We start from the raw sequence: 21,001 nt of genomic DNA, 5'->3' as shown, positions 1-21,001 counted from the left end.
TTTTAAAAGCTCATCAAGACATTTAAAAAATGATAGCCAACTTTCATTTCTAAATGTTTTCATAAATTTTAGCAATGTTTGAGCAGTCTTTATTCTTAAGATTCATGTAAATTAGTATAGTCAAGACAAGCATATATGTAATTATCAGTGATTACTTTATTTTCTCATTTAGTTAGGGTCTTAGCCACTAAATCTTAGAATAATGAATTATTTTTATATTACATGATAACTGACAATAAGTAATACATTGTAAAATATCTAGAATATTGATTAGGACTTTAAAGGAAATTTGACAAAATGAATATATTTTACTTGGATTTTTACTATCATTAACTGTTACCTTTCTAAAAGCAAAAATAAAAATATATGGAGTGAAGAAACAATTTTAAAAGATTTTACTTTTCATATTTCCCAAAATTCTTAGCTGTTTTTTAAGGAAAATAATTGTGATTTTTTTTTTATTTGTGGTTAAAAGTGGGTGCTTGATTGTATGAGCTTGGAAAATAAATTTGAGAAAACTACATAAGTGATTGTACTCACTTGTCTAAGTTCACTGACTTAGAACAGGGGTTGTCAAACTTTTTCCCTAAAAAGCCAGCCTGAAATATATTTGACCTTGTGGGCCCCATGGTCTCTTATCACAGTTACAACCTCTACCATTGTAGACCGAAAGCAGCCATGGGCCATACGTGAAGTGGAATGGCTGTGTTCCAATAAAACTTCAGAAACCAACTGCAGGGGAAACTGTCCATGGACCGGAGTGTGCTAACTAACGCTTGACCTAGAAGAAACTCGAGAGTTTTTTCTCCCCTTATATTAGGGTTTCTCAACCTGAGCATTATTGGCATTTTGGGCAGGAAAGTCCTTTGTTGGGGGTTGACTGCTTTGGGCATTGTAGGATATTTAACACCATCCCAGGCCTCTTTCTACTAGTTGTCAGTAGCAGTCTTTGGTCCCCAGTTGTGACAGCTAAAATTGTTCTCAAACATTGCCAAATGTCTCCTCGGGTACAAAAGTCCTGATGGAAAACTATTGGCTTATGTAAACTAATGTTTACCATATTGTCTGTATCTTTCCTTTATTTGATACTAACTTTACTTTCTTATCTAGTTCCCAATGCAGAAGGCCTATTATTTGTTTTATTTGATGATACAGTAATCATAGAATTTCTAATTTTAATAACTCGGATAAACATGAAATGGTTTTTAAGGGCAGAATCTTATAATTTTCAAGAAGTAATAAAACTAATTTCAGTCTTAGGGCAGGTACAGCATTGTTTTTAAAGAACTTTGGAAACTATGCATCCTTGTAAATGATTTGTTTCTTTAAATATCATTTGTTAGTGTAATTATAAATTCATCATAGACTAATATGCACTATACTTATTTATTGAGAATATAGTGAGAATGTTCATGTTTAGAAATTAAATCTTACGTTAGATTTTTTGAAAATGTATCTATATGGCCTTTGTCAAATTAAATGATAATAAAGTTCAGATGAGCAATTTCAGAATGTATTCTCTTTATTTGAAATACTAATAAATGGAATATCATTTTTTTTTTAAGTTAAGTGAAATCTTCCATTATTAAAAAGCAGATTTGGGGCTGGGGCTAGCTCAGCAGTAGTGCACTTGCCTGGCATGCCTGAAGCACTGGGTTCGATTCTCAGCATCACATATAAATAAAATAAAATAAATAAAGGTCTATCAAAAACTTAAAATATATATTATATATATTAAATAAATAAATAAATAAATAAATAAAAAGCAGATTCTTTTCCATTGTAGTAGCTTATACCTAATATCCTGCTGCCTACTTTAATTTCAGGGTGGGTATCTTTCGTTATCCTGACTTCATTTAAAAGAATCTGGTCACAAAACAGGCGAGGTGGCACACGCCTATAATCCCTTTAGCTTGGGAGGCTGAGACAGGAGAATTGTGAGTTCAAATCCAGCCTCAGCAACTACAGGGCACTAAGCAACTCAGTGAGACCCTCTCTCTAAGTAAAATACAAAATAGGGCTGGGGATGTGGCTCAGTGGTTGAGTGCTCCTGAGTTCAATCCCTGGTACCAAAAAAAAAGAATTTGGTCACAAACCTTTCTTCCAAACATGAAATAAATCATTTTTATCATTGGCTTTTTTTTTTTTTTTTTTAACCTGAATCAGTACTTACAAAAGAAAAATTCTGTCAAGTCTTTTTAGTTCACTTCTATTCAAGTAACCTCTGGATACTTGAATAGTCATATTCATTAAACTTCTTGAAATAGTTATCCATTTTGTTCCTGATATGCTGTTGGTTGCATTTTCAAAAGGTTTTCTTAAACCACATTTTTCAGTTAGTTCCTTTTCTGGTATTGGAACCCTTGATATACATCTCATATTGAGGACATCCAGACTATAAGTTTTCTAGTATTCCTTTTTTTTTTTTTCTCTTTTAACTAGTTAGGTTCTGTAAATAATTATAGGGTATGAGACTTCTTTATGAATTAAAGGAAAAGAATTGAATATTTTTAAATTTTCTGCTCATGGAAATTATAATGGTAACATATCTAAAATATAAAGAACATAGATGGAATGAGGAGGAGTTTTTTCTTTTGTTTTGTTTTGTTTTTGTTGTTTGTTTTGATGGGGGAAAAAAGCTTCTGAAATACATAATCTGCTGTAACAATTTTAAGTCATGTAATTTTCAGCAATCTTACTTAAATAGGTTAGAATTCAAATTGTGGCAAAAAATGGGACACAAATCATTCACTCTTTTCTATACTGTTTTTAAATTATTAAATTATTAATAATAATTTAGAATAATAATTGAAGAATAAACTCGAAAAGAAAAAACGTCTAAGCTCAGCCATTATTAAGTGATAAATAAAAATGTAATCCTTAGTGTTGTCTTTTCTTTCCCACCAGAATTTTTTTTTTTTTAAATGTATTATCTCTGTGCTATCCAGGGTGTCTTTAGACTCCTATGCTTAAATGATCCTGCCTTGGCCTCCCAAGCAGCTGGGACCACAGGCACAAACTAGCCTGCCCAGCTTTTCCTTCAGAATTTCTTGATGTCAAAAAAGATCTAAAGTACTTTATATAGTAGATCCATTCTTACAAAATGGACCCAGACAAGCCTAGTGTTTCACATACAAATAAACAGAATATATTATTGCTTATGTAATTTCATACGTATTTAGTCACAGATGTGTTTTCACTAATGTAGATAATGATTTATATCTAGTGGGTAATTTAACATATATTTTTACCTGCACACATAGTTTGAACTGCTATTGAGATTGCCTTTTCAAAAAAATATTTGCAAGTTCTATATTTTGCTCTCACTTTTATAAAGTGGACTGCCCTTTAATATTTAGATCATTTTGTAGACAAAACTATGACTTGATTATCAAATGCCATATATTCTTGATTTTTGTTCTTTTGTAGCCTCTTGTTGCTGTACCACATAGAATTCACTCAACTAGTAGAAATGTAAGAGAAGAAAAAACACGTTCAGAGATAAACTGTAAGTGTACACTATACATAGTTCATAATTTAATGATGGAAAAATAAGATTTCAAATTGTAATTTAGTTAAAATTATTGTTGTTTGACTTTCTTTCTGATAGTTTTTCTTACTGAATACTGTTAAACATTGTCCAATTAGCAGTCAGTTTCATTTTTCTTATTCCTTTGGAAATGCAGTGGTGAGAAAGGAGGTGTATTTATGTTACTGTTGGAAGGAGAAATAAAATTTCTGGAATTGATGGGTTTGAGGTATTCCAGGCAGTGCATCTAGAAATCACATGTGTGTAAAACTCACCTAAAGAGTATCCAGAATATACCTCTGGATTCAGTAGATCTGGGAATGGGGTCTGAGGTTCCTTAGTTCTAACAAGCTCCCATACATATAGTACTGGTCCAGAGGTCATATTTTGACAGCAAGGAGAGAGAAACATCTACAAACTGGCTGAGCATCTGAATTACCCAGTAGATTTAAAAATGGATTTCAGGCCTCTCTTTACCACAGATCCTAATTAAGTAGGTCTTGAATTTGCCCAGGAATTTACCTAGAACACTTTTTAATAGTGCTCTGGTAATTTGTAAAGACAGCCAAGTTATATGCCCACAGAGACAAATCACTTATTCACATATCAACTCATTGATGATAAACTGCCAGCAAGAATCTCTGGAACAATAGTGCCTTAACTCTTTTGTTCCTTAAAAGCATTTGTTCCTTGTGACTCAGAGTGCTAATTTTCTGCCATCAGACATATGATAAAAGTTTTCTGTGAATTAAAAATTCATTTTAAGAAACCTAAAATCTAAAATCACTACTGTTAAAAAATTGTTCTCAACTTTTGTCTAGATTAGTATGATGATAAAAATATAATCTCATAATTTAATTCATTAAGATGAATTTATCTCCTCATATCAAAAACCATTTGATGGAAAACAAAAAAGTAATGCAGGAATGAAGAGATTTGACCATGAGGAAGTCTTACAGTGATTCATAGCATGCTACACAGCTCTAGACCCAGTGGTCTTTTAGAAACACCATTCCATTCCAGGAACCCCTCAGTGTCTCTATATGAACTCCACACTGGAAGTCCACCTTGAAAGGAATAAACTCCTATAAGAAAATGTGGCAGGTTACAGAGAAAGTTCAGAAGTGGGATTTAGAACTTTTTGCCAATAACTGGTTGTGGTGTCATATTGAGTTGTCTCTAAAGCTCCTGAAGCCACATGATATATGAAATTTGCTAATTTCCCCACAAAAGTAGTTTTATGAAAATGACAACCTTAGCACATGAAAACACATTGTATTATTTTTAACATACAAAAGTAATTTTAAAATTTCTTATTTTTTTTTTGGTTGGGGATACCGAGGATGGAACTCAGGGGCATTCGACCACTAAGCCACATCCCCAGCCCTATTTTGTATTTCATTTAGAGACAGGGTCTCAGTGAGTTGCTTAGCACCTTGACGTTGCTAAGGCTGGCTTTGAACTTTCGATCCTCCTATCCCAGCCTCCTGAACAGCTGGGAATACAGGCTTGCACCACCGCGAATGGCCTTGTTCTTTATTTAATATCTGAAAAGTAATTAGAGATGTCTTTATAGTTAATATAGGAAACTTTGTGCTCAATACTTTTGAAAATATGAATGTATTTTTATCTATTTCTGTTGTAAAAATTATATTGCCAAGTCCCTTATAGCAAAGTGAAGTTATTTCTGAAACATCTCTTACTAATTTATATCAGTGATTCTCAAGAGCATATATATCTATGCTATCTGAAACTAAACACCTTTACTCCAGTTTTTCTGAGGTTCTGATATGGCCACCTTTTGGTAGGGACAGGAAATGGGCATCTTCCCGTCTTTTTTGCCAGTTTGGGTATCACATCCCTCTGGGTATGTTCTCCTTACTAAACTAAATGGTGTTCAGGCAACCTGTGGTAAAAACTTACTCATTTACAGAAAGACTGTTCCTCTTTCTCTTTTAGGAAGTCCTTTGCCTTCAGTTAAATATGATAGGGATCATGTTTCTATTTGTTTTCTCTGTCAACTTTGTCTACCCAACTAAATATCAAGATAAAATTGTCTCTCTTATATTGTGTCACAAAACAATAGCAAATTAAGTCCTAACTGTACATACATAAAATTTTGCTAATCATTACCTTTTTTTTAACTATGGAAAGACCCAAGATTAACAGATTAATTTAAGCAGTTAAGACTTCTTTGGGCTTTATCCATTAAGAGAGTCTTTATTTAAATCTTTGTATTATGACCATTATATAGTAGATGATACAATTAAATGTGTTTTGCCATGGAATGGTTTTTAAAATTATTACATCATTAAGGATATAGAAAATAAATCTGGCTTAACTTTTTTTCTTTTTCAGTTGGCCAAGTGAAATTTGATCCACCCTTAAGGAAGGAGACAGAACCACATCATGAACTTGTACGTAGCATAGTCTTGGAATATCAACACTGAAAATAAATGTTTTGATTTGACTTTGTGGTATATTGGTACTGACTAAAAAAGTTAGTTATTAGTATTTTCAAAAGCATTTGGGGAAACAAAATGGTAAGTAATTCTAAAATTCTGAATAAATAAATCTGTGTTGCTGAGATTGAGTATTTTCAAAATTATTTTAGGAAAAATTACTAGTTTTTCCATTTCTTGATTAAATGTTTTTAATGCAGGCCCTTTATTATTTTTTCATTTTTATTGTTTTCCAGTTTTTGAGAGGCGTGTGTGTGTGTACTAGGATAAGTGCCTTATCCTAGAACATTACAATAGAGTCAAATTCATGTAGAGCACTAAAACTCAGAAATATAAAGCATACGTAGTAGATTACGTTGAATTAAATGAATGAGACTTGCCAACTCTATGAATATTCTTCTCATGATTCTTTTGTTTTTTTATATGCTTCTATCTGGATATATTATACTATTTTTAGTTACAAACAAAATTGATCCTAGAGAAATTATTTTTCCAGAGCTCCAGACTAGTGTATATTTTACTTTTTTTTCCCCTTTCCTGTTTAATGAGAAGGAAGCAATTGTTAATAAATACTAAAGGACTGAAATGGGAACTTTCTTCTTAAATTTGATACTTATTTTAACCCACCTGACTAAAAGGTAAAAAGGGAGTCATTAGCCTTTATCTGATGAGTTCATTGTGCCAGCATGAAGAAAGAGAGTGTTAAAGAAAACATCTTCAACTGATCTTAATTACACTAAAGCCTGATCTTTATGTGGAGGAATGGAGAAGATTAAGAAAAGAGAGTAGTCATGATGTTTATAAATGGTAATTGTATTTTATTAAGGCAGTTTGAGTTTATTTTCTGTTTCTTTTTAAGTTGGCCTTGCATGTATTTAAATTCTATACTAATTTAGTAACTGCATTATAAAGCAAGTTGTGGCAATGTTGCTTTTTTAGAAGCTGCTTAATGTAATTTGACCTTGCATTTGCCTTAATTGTGTTAGCAGGAACTTACTGCACTTGTAAAAGTTTCCCTTTGTGAATTTGTGGCTTTTAGTTTAAGTGTAAATAACCTGGGTTTTCTGGTCTCTGCTGAACAGCCCGACAGTGATGGTTTTTTCGACAGTTCAGAAGAAATATACTACACTGCAAGATCTAATCTGGTATTTCTCATCTTCTGATTTTTTTTTTGTCAGCATTGTTTTAGTCATGATATCTTTTTAAGATCAAACATTTTGTCTAGTTCTGTTATAAACTAAAGCTTGCCATTTAGCAAGTTGCCATATATTAAGAAATGTAACAATTTCCCTATAACAATTTACATAAAATATATATATATTCGAATGTAATGTTATAGTAATAACCAAAAATATTTTTCCTTTTTATGAAAAACATTAATAAATTTTCTTATTCAAATATGAAGTTTTTTAGAAATGACAATGCCCTATAAGTACATTCAGTTTTAATGATTAACTCGTTTTAATGAACTAAAAACATCCATATATATATATATATATATATATACATTCATATATATATAAAACTTTGTACATCATGTCATATATGATATGTATTTGTCACATATATTAATATATAATATATTCACATATTATGTATTATACATATAATATGTTAAAAAAATTAATTTACCCTAAGTTAATAAAGAAATCATTCTCAGATAAAATTTTAACTTTGCAGCATTGTGCCATATCTAGTTTTCTCAAGAAATATTTGGATTATACAGCATCCCTGAAGTTATAAATATTAATTCTATTTTATCTTTAAATGAGGGAAAATGGAAAATTAGTCCTGGTAAATATTAAATTCAAGTAGTACATTTAACAGTTCTTATGAGTTTTCCTGTTTCTGTGAATATTCAGTACCTAAAGTTGTCCCCATAGTTATTCCCAAATTCCACATTTCTGCATTTTAAGTGGAATTTTTTTCCTCATCTTTCTCTCTATCATTAATAACACACCTCTTTCAATTTTGGTTGGCTTAAGTGATTCTTTTTTTTTTTAATGTGGTACTGGGGATTAGAACCCAATGTCTTGTGCATGCAAGGCAAGCACTCTACCAACTGAGCTATATATCCCCAGTCCTAAAGTTATTCTTTTTATAAGTTCTTAAATCTACACCCTCCAACATTTATAGAACATAAAAGAGATTTTAGATGTAATTTCTCTTGGGGAGGAAGTTGCTATCTTATTGGGAAAAAATATATACATATAAACTCTTAGCCATGCAACAAAATAAATAATGGCTTGCCAACATTTTACCAGGTGACAGATGTTGATGAGGGCAAACTGACATAATAGATACTATGGGTATCAGAGAAGGAAAAGTGCTTTGGGGCTAATGTGGCAGATCTGGCTTCTGGGAGGTACTAACACTGATGTCAGTATTATGCAGGCGTCATAGTGATTCTTCAGGAAGGGAATGGACAGATACCCCCTGTGTTTCATGGGGATTAATATGGAAACAGTCATTGGCACAGCCACATTTTTAAGAAATGTTCAGTAAATAGTTGAAATTAAGAAACTATACTGGGCTGGGGATGTGGCTCAAGCAGTAACGCGCTCGCCTGGCATGCGTGCGGCCTGGGTTCGATCCTCAGCACCACATACAAACAAAGATGTTGTGTCCGCCGAAAACTTAAATAAATAAATATTAGAAAAAAAATTTTTTAAAAAGAAACTATTATACTGGCACTAGGTATATGGAATTAGCTCAGAGGTGGTTATAAATCATTAAAGAAAAATGGTGAAACCTTAAAATTGCATGCATTCCCATAGTTTGAAATGAAGAAAAAGCAGAAAACTGGTTACCACAGGGGTGCTGCCAGTGTTTAGCAGTCAGCTAGAACCTCCATTGGAGGGACAAAGCTCGGAGAGTCAGTAGATGCACTGTCTCAAAAGAGGGAGGGATGTGTCACATGGCCTCACAAGGTAGTAAAGTATGAGGACTGAGAATTAGGTGTCAAAAATAGAATATCTTAAGAAAACACTGTCAAGAGACTCCTGGAATGAAAATTTCTTTAGAATTAGACGTAAGTAGGCTAGCATGACACTTAGTTGATTTGTTATAGAAATCAAAGACCACAGAATCAAGTTTAAGTTGACTTTAGTATTTATTAATATTCTCCATTCAGAAAAGACAACAAAACCAGAAAGGTCCTACTTTAGAGTTGCAAAACATTCCCTTCTGGACCACGTGTGGAGCTGGCCTGGTAACTTGACTAAGTTAGGATAACTGTTTCCCTTTAACCCCTCCCTGCCCTGTAGTCTGGAATATGATTCAGGGGAGCAGTCCATGGGGTCTTTTTAGAGAAGAGGGCTCAGGAACAATTGACTCATGGATTAGTTCTGGCAAAAGAAGGATGGAAGAAACATTTATCAAATTCTAGGATTTATAAAATCAACCTTAAAAGCTCACTTCTAATAATAGCAAAGGTTGATATTATTTGAAGGATTTTATGTGCCAAACAGACACCCTAAACCCTTGAAATATGTATTCATAATACAGTTTTGGTCAACAAGGAAGAGTAGACAGGGCAGAGAGGAGAGAATATATCAAGAGATTATCGCCTAGTGAAAACAGCCATCTTTTCTTTCCACCTTTTTTTAATTATTGGTACATTATAGCTATACATATTGTTGGGATTTGTTTACATATCCATATGTGCACATAATATAGGAACATAATTAGTCAGTATCACTCCCCAGCACTTCCCCTCTGATGTAGCCATCTTGGTGGGTATAAGTATACTACGATTATCTGAAATTGCCTAGAGACACATTTCTTAGAAATATCCCAGTCATTAAGTCACATATGACTGTATTATTAGCCTTATTTAACAAATGAAAAGGTTTAAAGTACAAAGAAACTGATATTCATTCTTTAGCTAAGAATAGCAGAGCTTAGCCAAACCTAAACCCCGTGCTATATTGCCTCTATCCAGTATCTTCATGATTTCTTGTATTTTTTTTTAATTAGGATATGGGTGTGTCTGTCTGCCCCTACCCCTGCTTTTCTCATTTAACCAACATAAATATCTCATTGGGGTTTTTTTCCCTTATGGTGATAAAGTATGCATAGCATAAAATTTACCATTTTGACCTTTTTTTTTAAAGAAGTATAATCCAGTAGAATTAAGTACATTCACATTGTTGTGCAGTTATCACCAGAATGTTTTCATCTTCCCAAACTGAAACTCCATACCCATTAAGCAATAATTCCCATTCCTTCTTCCCCATCCCCTGGTAGCTGCCATTCCATTCCCTGTCTATGAATTTGACTACTCTAAGAACATTTGATAAGTGGAATTGTACAATATTTGTCCTCCTGTGACTCACTGACTTCACTTAACATAATGTCATAACATCTTTTATCGGCCATATTGTAGCAAGACTCTTTTTTAAGGTTAGATAATTTTCTATTGTATTTAAATGCCACATTTTGTCCTCTGTTCCTCCACTGTGGACTTGAGATGTTTTTACCTTTGACTACTGTGAATAATGCTAGATGTACAAATATCAGCCTGAGTTCCTGTATTTTTGGATTTATAACTATAAGCAGAATTGCTAGACAATATGGTGATTTTATATTTAATTTTTTTGAGAAACTGCCATATTGTTTATACTATTTTACCTCCCCGCCAGCAGTGCACGAGGGTTCCAGTTTCTCCACATCCTCAATACTTCTTATTTTCTTACTTTTTTCTTTTGTTTTGGTTTTGATAGTAGCTATTGTAATGGGTGTGGCGTAACCATGGAAACTTTAACTCTTACAAATATGTGTTGCTGGCCACTAAAAACATGATGAACCCAAAATGTCTAGCTCTTATCTTAATAGGCAATTGGCACCAGAGATTGGTCCCCTAAATCTTTTGGGCGCTAGAAGAAACATTTACTCCCTTGAAGAACTTGCTGTTTGAAAGTTCCATATTGTTATTGATTTCCAGTTGTCTTAAATGCCAATTTAAGTATTTTTATTTTGTAGTTTGCATGTTAAACATTATACCTCAATCTTTCTTGCTACCAAAAAAGCAACCTGAAAAAAATTGGCAATCAAAATATGTGAAGCCAGAAGAAAAGAATTTGATATTTAGAATTGATAATTTGTAAGAAAAGTCTTTAAATTTTGAAAGATGACTGAGTTAAAAAAAACAACAAACCTCACTGTAATGTGATAATTACGTAGTAAGACTTTTGCCCAGAGCCTCCCAAAAATGGGTGGGGGGGGGGTATTTAACCTACGAAGTGCTATCTTGAGATTGAGATTGTATTACATATCTGCAACAGTTGATGTTATTTTTTCTCTAATATGCTTAGTTTTACTTTGTATTTTGAAGCATATCGAAAGTTATTTATATAAAATACTTTGTTAATTTTTATAAAGGAACATAAAATAGCCATTGCTCTGAAGAATAAACTTACTGATATTTTTCCAAATTTGCAGTATAAGTCAGGTATTCTGTTTGAGACCCAGAGGGGGACCTCTGCTTTTATTAGATTTCTGCATGACTAGTAAATGTGCCAACCCCACTTGATTTTCTGACATTTTAAGAAATAAACCGTCTTCTTTGCATTATCCTAAAAACACTCCCTCTTTATTTCTGTAAATCATCTCTCACATTATAAAGATGTCACTAACGACCTTATTCATGCCATAATTCTCTCTCTCTCTCTCTCTTTGTTTGTTTGATGAGGAAAACAATTCTCCTCACCTGTTCTCATTTTTTTCTTGGTTAAGATATATTGCTAAATTATTTTTTCTTTTGTGTTTTTATAGCCAACTGTATCAATTCTATTGACTCCTGCTGTTTTCTCATCAGGTATACACTTTGCAGTCTCCCAAAGGGACTTTTTTTAAAAGTGCAATAAGATTTTCTTGATCATATGTTTCCTTTTCCAGTGTTCCACATTATCTCCTTCGTTCTTTTTTCAGTTCTTTCTCATGCCATGTTTTCTTAGAATTTCCATCTTAGGTTTAGGAATACTCATTAAAGTGAACCACTGACATTAGGATTTTCTAACCCCAAATTTACTTTAATTGTGCTACAATAACCATCTTGAACTTTTGTTTGAGCCTTTAAGTTGAATCTCTGCTAGGTTGTTGCATGTTTTCATTCTGTTTTGTTATTATTGGTATTACTGTGTAATTAAGCATTGCTATTCATAAATAAGTTGATGCCTAGTTAATGCTACTGATTTTTTTTTTTTTTTTTATGTTTGCATGCTTCCAATGTATTCTTACTTATCTTAAAAGGATGGACAAACACTACTATCATCTGGGGTTACTTTGAGTGCTTTTCTAAGCATATTTTTGGTAGTACTTTTCCAACATGTGATAGCTTTCAAATTCATTTTGAAAAGCCTTTTAGATAAGTCTTTCTTAGACTGTCCTAAAGATATGTAAATAACTACTAACTCTGCCCTGGTTTTACTTTCATTCCTTTCCTTTTGTTTCTTCTCACTTTCTGTGTCTGATTTACTGGCCAAATTCCTGTCATATAGTAGCTGTAAGGTAAATAATGGTTGCATTAAATGAGATTAGACACATACTAGGAGGATTTAGTGTACTGCTTTACTTGATAGTATGGCTAGCACATTGTTTTTGCCCCATGGTTGCTATAACATGACTTGATTTTAGGAGAAGAAATTGTTGGTAAAGAATGAGCCCCTTTCAACTTTTCCTGGTAGGACTTGAAAACTTGACATGTTTAATCATCAAACTTGGATCTGTGTACATCTCTCTTGGACTGAATGTTATTCAATATATGAGTCCATGCTCAGTTTTCTATTGAAATATTACTTTGGTTGTTTTATATACTTCTCTTTCCCTTCCCAAGTATACTGCTGATCTCAATTGATTTTATTTTTTTAACCATTGTCATCAACCTGCCTGCTCATTGTCACAGCTGAGCTGGATATTGCAACACATCTGTGTTTATTTATACAGAAGTCAAGTCCACTGTGTGCAGTGTGTGGTTTTGGAAGCTGTCATTTGATTAAAGGTTTGAGAGATTATATTGGCTAGAGATATTGGTGGTCTGGTAGAGAGCTTAAGTTATCCCTGAAGAAAATGAACTTAGAAATGTATTAATAGAGACTAGTACTTCTCTTTACTGAATACCAAAGTTTAAAGATTGCTGTGTAAAGTCATGATCGTTTTAATTATGTGGCAAAGTACTTGAGAGGCAGTCTTGTGGTACCAGTTATTTTATCATATTAAGATATATCATTATAAATTAAAGAGAACAATGTCCCTTCTTTTTAGAATTCCATGCAATATCAATGTGACAGTTAACTAATTTTTGTTTATAATGTGTGTTACCTTTTATGTCACTGGTAAGAACATTGATTAATATGCATGGGAGAACACAAATATTGAAGAAGACAAAACTTGAGCCTTGTCTAAAAGATTTTGATTTAGATTTTCATCTTAAGAGTGAAGTTGTCTGTGTGCAGGAAAATAAACAATTGGCATTTCAGCAAGCATCTATTCAGGACACAGTGTCTGCCAGATACTGTGTCAGACCACAGGCTGTAGTGAAGGCAGGAGGATTTGACCTTTTCTCTTTGAGTAGTTTGTAGCCTGACTGCTGTTTTACAGGCTTGTAAATAGATTACAAGGCAGTGTAAGTGCTAGGGGAGATCTGTTTTAAGTGCCATGGAGGAATAGAAAAGACTGCAGATAACTCTAGCCTTGAAATGTTGCTCTGAGATTCTTGGCTTTGCATCAAGTGCTAATCGTGCAATTGATGTCTTTGTAAAATAAAAAGCACTTTTAAGTACATCCAGCATATTCTAATGAGAGTAAAATATATTTAAACTGTTAAAATAGTTCCCCTATTTTATAGTTAAAATGGTGCTTGAAAGAAAGAGTATCTTTTTTTAAAAGGGGAGAAAAGGTAACTTTACCTCATTCTTTCTATGGTTGGTGGAAAGCATGTTTCTTTTTCTCTAGAAGTTGTTTGAGGAAAGCAGGAGCATTGTGCATTCCTTTGAATTTTAATTCTTAACACTCTATAGCCCACAGCATTCAGTGAAGTTCAGTGAAAATGTTTAAATAGTCAAGTAATTTCCTTAATATCCACTTGAAATTTTGCTGTTTTACTGTTTAAAATAGTCTTTAAAAGTCCTTCAGTGCAGTTTAAATCTTGTGCTACTTTGCATAAATCATTTACTTTAAAAATAACACCCAGTTTTATATCTTTTAAAAAATTAATTACCAGCCAAAGCATCAATAGAAATATGTGAATGTGTATATATACATAATTATTTCAGGTGGTGTATACAAAACCAAACCAAGATTTTGTTGCTTATTTTCTGTTGATTTTTGCTTCATTATAACTTGAGAATAAATACTTCATTTCAGCTTTTTTCTTTCTAAAGACCTAATTTTTAAATGTTTATAACAGTAGCAATAGCCATAAATGAAACTTGCATAATATCATTCAGAAAAAATCCCAGAAAAATACTCAAATAATTAAAATCAAGACAACAAGCACATCTCTTATTGTTGGAAGTCCTACCATACCTTTTTTTTTAAGAACATATAGCAATACAGATTTATTTAGGGTCTGGGGCTTCTCTTTTTAAAATGATATGTAACAGTGTGTCATGATATGTAATATAATACTCTGATGCTATGTATTTTATTTTGCACTACTAGGATCTACAATTAGAATATGGACACGGACACCAAGGTAGTTACTTTTTAGGTGGAAACAAGTAAGTAAAGTTCTTGAAAAATTAATTTAAATTTCAAATAATTCAATTGCCTTTGATATTACATTAATATTTAAGGAAATAAATTATGTGGCGCTTGTGGATATATTTTATAATTTGCCCTTGACTTTTTTCCAGTGCTTTCCTGCTTGTCACTTTTAGTTAATAATTGTTATAATGGAGAGGATAAACTTAAATTTCTTATATCAAGCTACTCTGCTTATCCTACTTGTTAGAGAACACCAAATATAATCCAACTGAAGATAAATATGTATTTCAGCAATTGATTTCTTTCCAGAATGAACCTGTTTATTCCACACAAAACTTGCTGTTACATCTCCAGATGTATTGGCCACTGAAAACACTGGAATTATTCACACTAAGAAATGTATATTTTTAACTTTTTAGCTGTTAGAGTCTTTGAAAAAGTGGATAGTAGTTAAAATATATGCTTGAAGTCTTAAAAGTTATCAGGTCATGCAAGAAGTACATTTAGCAGTCAGTGCCTACTCTGTACAAGGCACCATCTTAGTGATAGGGTGCACAATGGTAAAGAGGCAGCTTACAAATTGAGTTTACACCAGAGTTAACAGATGGGAGTCTGTCCTCTGCCTTTCCCCTTCTCATTTCCTGAATTCATGGTTAATTATCATTGTAAAAACTAATTTATAATGGAAGTCTTTCATTAATGTAGATATTTATTGTAGTAATCAAAACAGCTTAGGAATTCAAAGTATAATTTCAATTATATCGATGAATTGAGACATATGTTTCCACATTTTAAGTTAAGCAGTTGAGAAATAATGACTAATAACAAATAGCTTCGTTTAAAATAATCATGGGGTTTTTTTAAATAAACTTAACATTTAACTTTTTACTTAAATCTACTATCTTTTCCCAAAGACTTTGAATGACAACCTAGAGAAATGTATTGATTTTGGTTCAATCTGATCTTCAGTTAAATAGGAGGGGTTTATGTAGAAATATTATTAGCCTTGATAATGTTATTAAGCTTCTGTTATTTTTAGCCTTTACGTTTCTTAAGATGTAAAGTAACTATAAAATTTCCTTGGTAGAAAATTAAGTTTTCCCAAATAGTAACTATTTCCTATTTAGTCAACAAAGAATAGTTTATCTCATTATGAGTCAATAAACAAAATATTTATGTATTTTAAATTATCTTTTCTAAATATGAGACCATTGATTTTTGAGGACTTACTAGCAAATTTTGGTGTATCTTAAGAAACTAAATAATTTGGAAGCAATATTTTATTTAACTTTTTTTGGTTTATTTAAAAGATATTTTTAAATTATGTACTTGAAAAATACAAAATAATATGCCCCATCACTAAATGCTTTTCTGAATTCCTTAATTCCCATTACCTAATTTTTTATTGTTAGTCATTTTCATAATATATAGTTACTTTGGCTAGGTAAAATGTTAATAATTTGCCCAACCTTCATTTTTTGATTAATTGGATCCCTGCTTAAGGAACTGTATTCTATATAACGAATCATTGGCAAGGTAGGTTGGCCAAAAGTCTGACCTTTGGCTGTGTTTCATGTATAGGTATATACATACATGTGACATGAGCATGGATGTAGCACTTCTCTTACTGTATTTATATGTCTGCTTTATTCTTGTGATTAGGCAGTGTTTTAAAATTCACAAGATTTCCTGCATTCTCCATAGGTGATCAGGCAGACAGATTTCCATTGATGGGTTTTTACCTATTTTAAATCATGTGGAAACTAACTGATTAGAATTGTTACAGAGAGAGGTTTCCTTTTAACAGAAGGAATTAACACTGGGTTACTGCCATTTTTTTTTTTTTTTTTAAAGTGAGAGAGAGAGAGAGAGAATTTTTTTTAATATTTATTTTTTAGTTAGCGGCAGACACAACATCTTTGTTTGTACGTGGTGCTGAGAATCGAACCCGGGCCGCACGCATGCCAGGCGAGCGCGCTACCACTTGAGCCACATCCCCAGCCCACTGCCACTTTTTTTGAATTCTGATTCACTGGGGTCAGCTTGTCTATTTAATTAAAATCAACAAATTTTTATTCTTTTAAAAAACACTTATTTCTGATTTTGTTTTTAATGTAGAGCAAAAGTACAAAAGATATGTCTCTTTTAATAAGTAAGAGTGAAAAGAATAAATTGAATTATATAATTCCTGGTCCAGTTGAATATAGTAGTAGTAAATGCTGAGCCCCAAGTCAGAATTAGCTTTTCCTATAAACCCACTGGACTTTGAGAAATTTACTTTCACTATCTCTTGCAAAATGGGAATTATAATAGTACCTGCCTCATAAGGTGCTGAGGGTGAAGTGGCACAATCATTGTAAAGTACTTGGCACATTTAGGGTTTAGTAAGCACTTACTAGCTGTCATTATTTACAGTACTTATTGATTATATAAGGAAGTGAATAATAAGTGTATAAAATTCTTCAATTTTAGAGAAATCAGGAGTTTCTTGTTTTTAAATGTAATCAGAAATTTACATACACATTGGGAGCAATTAGGCGATTTTCAAAGAATTTAATAACCTATAGCATAAATTCCTTAGCTAGTTAAATCTGTTAAACAGTTTGATGGTTTTACACCTCTCCTGTGTGAACTAAATCTGTACATTGTTGCATTTTTAACTTTTCATCAAAATTTACATCAGAAATTAGAGTGACTTAGTAATTCAATTTTTTTATTATTATTTTGTTTTTCACTTCATAAAAGTTCCATAATAGAAGAATTCAAGTGGACCAGTGAATAAGTAACATTATTTATTGTGTAGCACTCAATCTTGGTGAATAAATCAGTATCACATTTTTCTCCAGTATATGAATTCTATAACTTTATTAACAAAATATCTTACCATATAATAAGATATTTAAAAATAAGTGAATAAAAACTAAACACGAGTCGTAGGCGATGGCTAAGCTGCCTTTCCAAGTCCTTTTACTCAGCCTTTCTTTTTAAGTTTCTCTTTAAAGATTAGGGTGCCGTAGAAATTTAATTATATATGGTAACTGAAAGTGAAAGGACAGTAAGTTCTGTTTGTGATTATTTTTAAATCTTAATATTCTCTGCTGGAGTAAGAAATACCTCAAAAAAATCTGTTTAAGAAAAATACTTTTCACATTTTCTAAAATGATAGACAAGCCCACTCTACAGCTCAGAGACATAGTGTTTAATTTGGTAAAATAGTTTAAAGCAGCACTTCTCAAATCTTTGGACTCAGAATTCCATTATTCTCAAAAAATTATTGAGAACTTCAAATTGCTTTTGTTTATATGGATTATGAATGTCAGTATTTATGGTACTGTGAATTAAACTAAAGAATTTTCAAGATACTTATTAATTTATTTTAAAATAATATATCATCCTAAATAACATACATATTTTTTATGTTTTTAAAAATTTCTCATCCTAAAAAACCATTTCAAATGCTACCTCTTTCCAGTGCCACCTTTATAGCTCCACTGATAGCTCTCACATGAAACCTACAGTGAATTTTTGCAATAAGGGATTTTATGTATGTCAGTATAATACAGAAAACTTTTTGTTGAAGCCCATTATTAACATTTTTAATGAAAAATAGCTACTTTTTCCTGAAAAAAAAAAAGTAATATTAGGAAAAGTAGCATTGTTTTATATTTTTTGCAGATCTCCACATTGACTTAATAGAAGACAGCTTAATTCTCGTGATACATCTTAGACTTCATGGGAAGTTAAGAGTAGGAAAGGTAGTGTGTATTATAAAAATAGTTTTAACTTTGTAGAACCCCTTCGGGAGACTAAGAGACCTTCATGATCCCTGGACTTAGTTCAAAAAATGTTGCTTAGTCAAAAATAATAAAACACTAATGAAGTACTTACTGTGTCCTAAATTACTCTTTTAAGTTTAAGCTTTTACCTGTATTAATTCATTTTAGCTTCAAATACTTGCATGTAAGTACTATTGTAATTCCCATTTAAAGTATTAGGAAACGGAAGCATGAGGTAATCAAAGTGATGCATCCAAGGCCACATGGCCCTCAAAGGTGGGGCAAGGTTAGATTCAGGAGATTTTGGTTTAAAACCTGTCCTCATTTTGCTCTACTGCTTCTAGCCAGAAGCTAGAAGCTGGCCCTGGGAGAGCTTTAAAAATATGATATTGACTGTGGTTCATCAATTTTTTTGTCTACAAAATAGAACTCACAATTAGTTTTTCTATGTCATTTTCCATTCTAGATTCATAACTATTGTTTTTTAAAACTTATATTGTTATTAAGCTGACCTAATAAAATATTGTATGTCTAAAGGCTGTTCTATTTATTCATTGTTTTAAGTAGATAACCATGCTTTTCAGTTTCTCTAGTTTTATGTTTTGATAATTCTACAGATAGTTTTTCCATATATTAGGAGGAAAACATGATTAGAAACTACTCTTATAGCTTTTAGAGAGAGTAAATTTCCTGCTGAACCCCTCTTACCCCAGTATTTTTCAGAAACTGTAGCTTTGAGGAGGTTATTGAGTTTTTTTGCTCAAAGAGTCTGAAGTAGGTGGTATTACTGCATGAACTTGCAGTGAAAAGAAGTAAGGAAAACTTCAGGAATGTCTCAAATTTTCTTACATTCCTGAAAATTAAAATTTTATATACTGCTCCTAATGGTAAAATCCTCACACCTGGTCTGATACAGGCTTAGTCTCCCAAAAGTGTAAATGTGTTTGCCAGTGCACCACTGGAGAACAGAACCTTCAGGTAAGTGAGTGTCTTCCGTGAAAGCAAAGTGCTACTACATTCATGTATTCACATCACATGCATGCATGCTTCTGCAGAGAGATCCAACATGTTGAGCTTCATTTTGTAGGATTGCCTGAGAGCATGACTTTTTTCAGAGTGTGTCACCTTCCTTACTTTAAGAAAAGGAAAATATAATTTCAGGTGTCAGGTATAATATTCCAGGTAAAATTTGATCCTGGAAACAAACCCCTGACAATGACCCTGCAATTATTGTTTTGTCAGTACTGTTGTGACATTTCATGGTGAGCTGTCTTCTGTTTGAATTGGCATTTTTCAATAAACATTAGGATTTAATTTGTTCATTTAACATTTACAAAGACATTAGCACAGAAAATAGAGCTGTCTCATTAACTATGATTTGTTTTATGGTACAGAGGTTATCATTGATGCAAATTATCAGTAAACGGTAAAAAAGTGAATCTTAAAAAAATTATGGGTAAGGTTAAAATGATAAAAATATATACTTAATATTCCTTTGCTTATTTGTTAACATTAGTTTTTTTGTTGTTGTTTTTCCTTTTAAGGAGTCTTCTGAAGTCTGTTGAAGAAGAATTGCATCAGCGGTAATTTAATTTTTAGTTAAGCTTTAAATACTTCATGTCACAGATGAGTAAAGTCATTTTGCTCCCTGGTCTGTCATGTAGAAAAGTATGTTCTAACTTACTCTAGCCTGTAAAGAAATAGAAATAAAATTCTGTCTTGCAGAAGCCCTTCCTGTCTTTTCAAGAATTTCTTCTTAAGCTCTTCGGTAAAGTAACTGTGGCATTATCCTTTTTTTTTTTTTTTTTTTTTTAGAGGACATGTGGCACACTTAGAAGATGATGAGGGGGATGATGATGAATCCAAACAGTAAGTTTTGTTTCTCTTCTTTGGTAGAAAGAAAAAGGGTCATTTGACCTGATTTCTTAAATCTAACAATAATTTTAACATAATTAGTAATATAGTATCATGGGCCATACCACAGGCTTTCCTTTGTTTCTATCACAGTTATTATTGTCAGCGGGCTTCCCCAAACAAATACCTTAGGCTGGGTGGCTTAAACAACAAAAGTTTATTTCTCACAGCTTCACTTCAAGGTCTAGGTACTGGCCTGTTTGGTTCCTGGTGGTGGCCGCCTCCTGGCAATGTCTTCACTTGGCCTTTCCTCAGAGTGTGCACATCTGAGGGAGGAGGGCAATATCTCTTCCTTTAGTTTCCTCCTAGAAGCCCTTTCTCCAGTACAGTCACATTGGGGATTAAGACTTCAACATGTGGGCTGGGGATGTGGCTCAAGCAGTAGCTCACTCGCCTGGCATGCGTGCGGCCCGGGTTCAATCCTCAGCACCACATACAAAGATGATGTGTCCACCGAAAACTAAGAAATAAATATTAAAAAATTCTCTCTCTCTCTCCTCTCTCTCTCTTTAAAAAAAAAAAAAAAAAAGACTTCAACATGTGAATTTTGGGGAGACACAATTCCAGTTGATAACACACTAGTTAATAACAATTTAGGAAAAAAACAATTTTTT

The 21,001-nt window shown here is 32.5% G+C and overlaps 1 protein-coding gene across 2 annotated transcripts in view; it reads left to right on the top strand.

Annotated features, from left to right (window-relative positions):
* The window catches only part of Map4k3 (mitogen-activated protein kinase kinase kinase kinase 3), a 172,655-nt gene that overhangs the window by 113,189 nt on the left and 38,465 nt on the right, over positions 1-21,001 (top strand). The window contains exons 13-18 of one of the 2 annotated variants that reach the window (XM_076833920.2): positions 3,430-3,508; positions 5,888-5,946; positions 7,074-7,136; positions 14,653-14,711; positions 20,018-20,056; positions 20,289-20,342. In XM_076833920.2, coding sequence (XP_076690035.1) covers positions 3,430-3,508; positions 5,888-5,946; positions 7,074-7,136; positions 14,653-14,711; positions 20,018-20,056; positions 20,289-20,342 — 353 coding nt within the window. The remainder of the gene's footprint in view (positions 1-3,429; positions 3,509-5,887; positions 5,947-7,073; positions 7,137-14,652; positions 14,712-20,017; positions 20,057-20,288; positions 20,343-21,001) is intronic. The other variant, XM_076833921.2, reaches the window with a different exon arrangement.

Source organism: Callospermophilus lateralis, chromosome 14 (assembly GCF_048772815.1).
Source record: "Callospermophilus lateralis isolate mCalLat2 chromosome 14, mCalLat2.hap1, whole genome shotgun sequence".
Taxonomy (NCBI): Eukaryota; Metazoa; Chordata; class Mammalia; order Rodentia; family Sciuridae; genus Callospermophilus; species Callospermophilus lateralis.
Note: the sequence above shows the minus strand (reverse complement) of the source record. Positions and strands in the feature narration are given on the sequence as shown.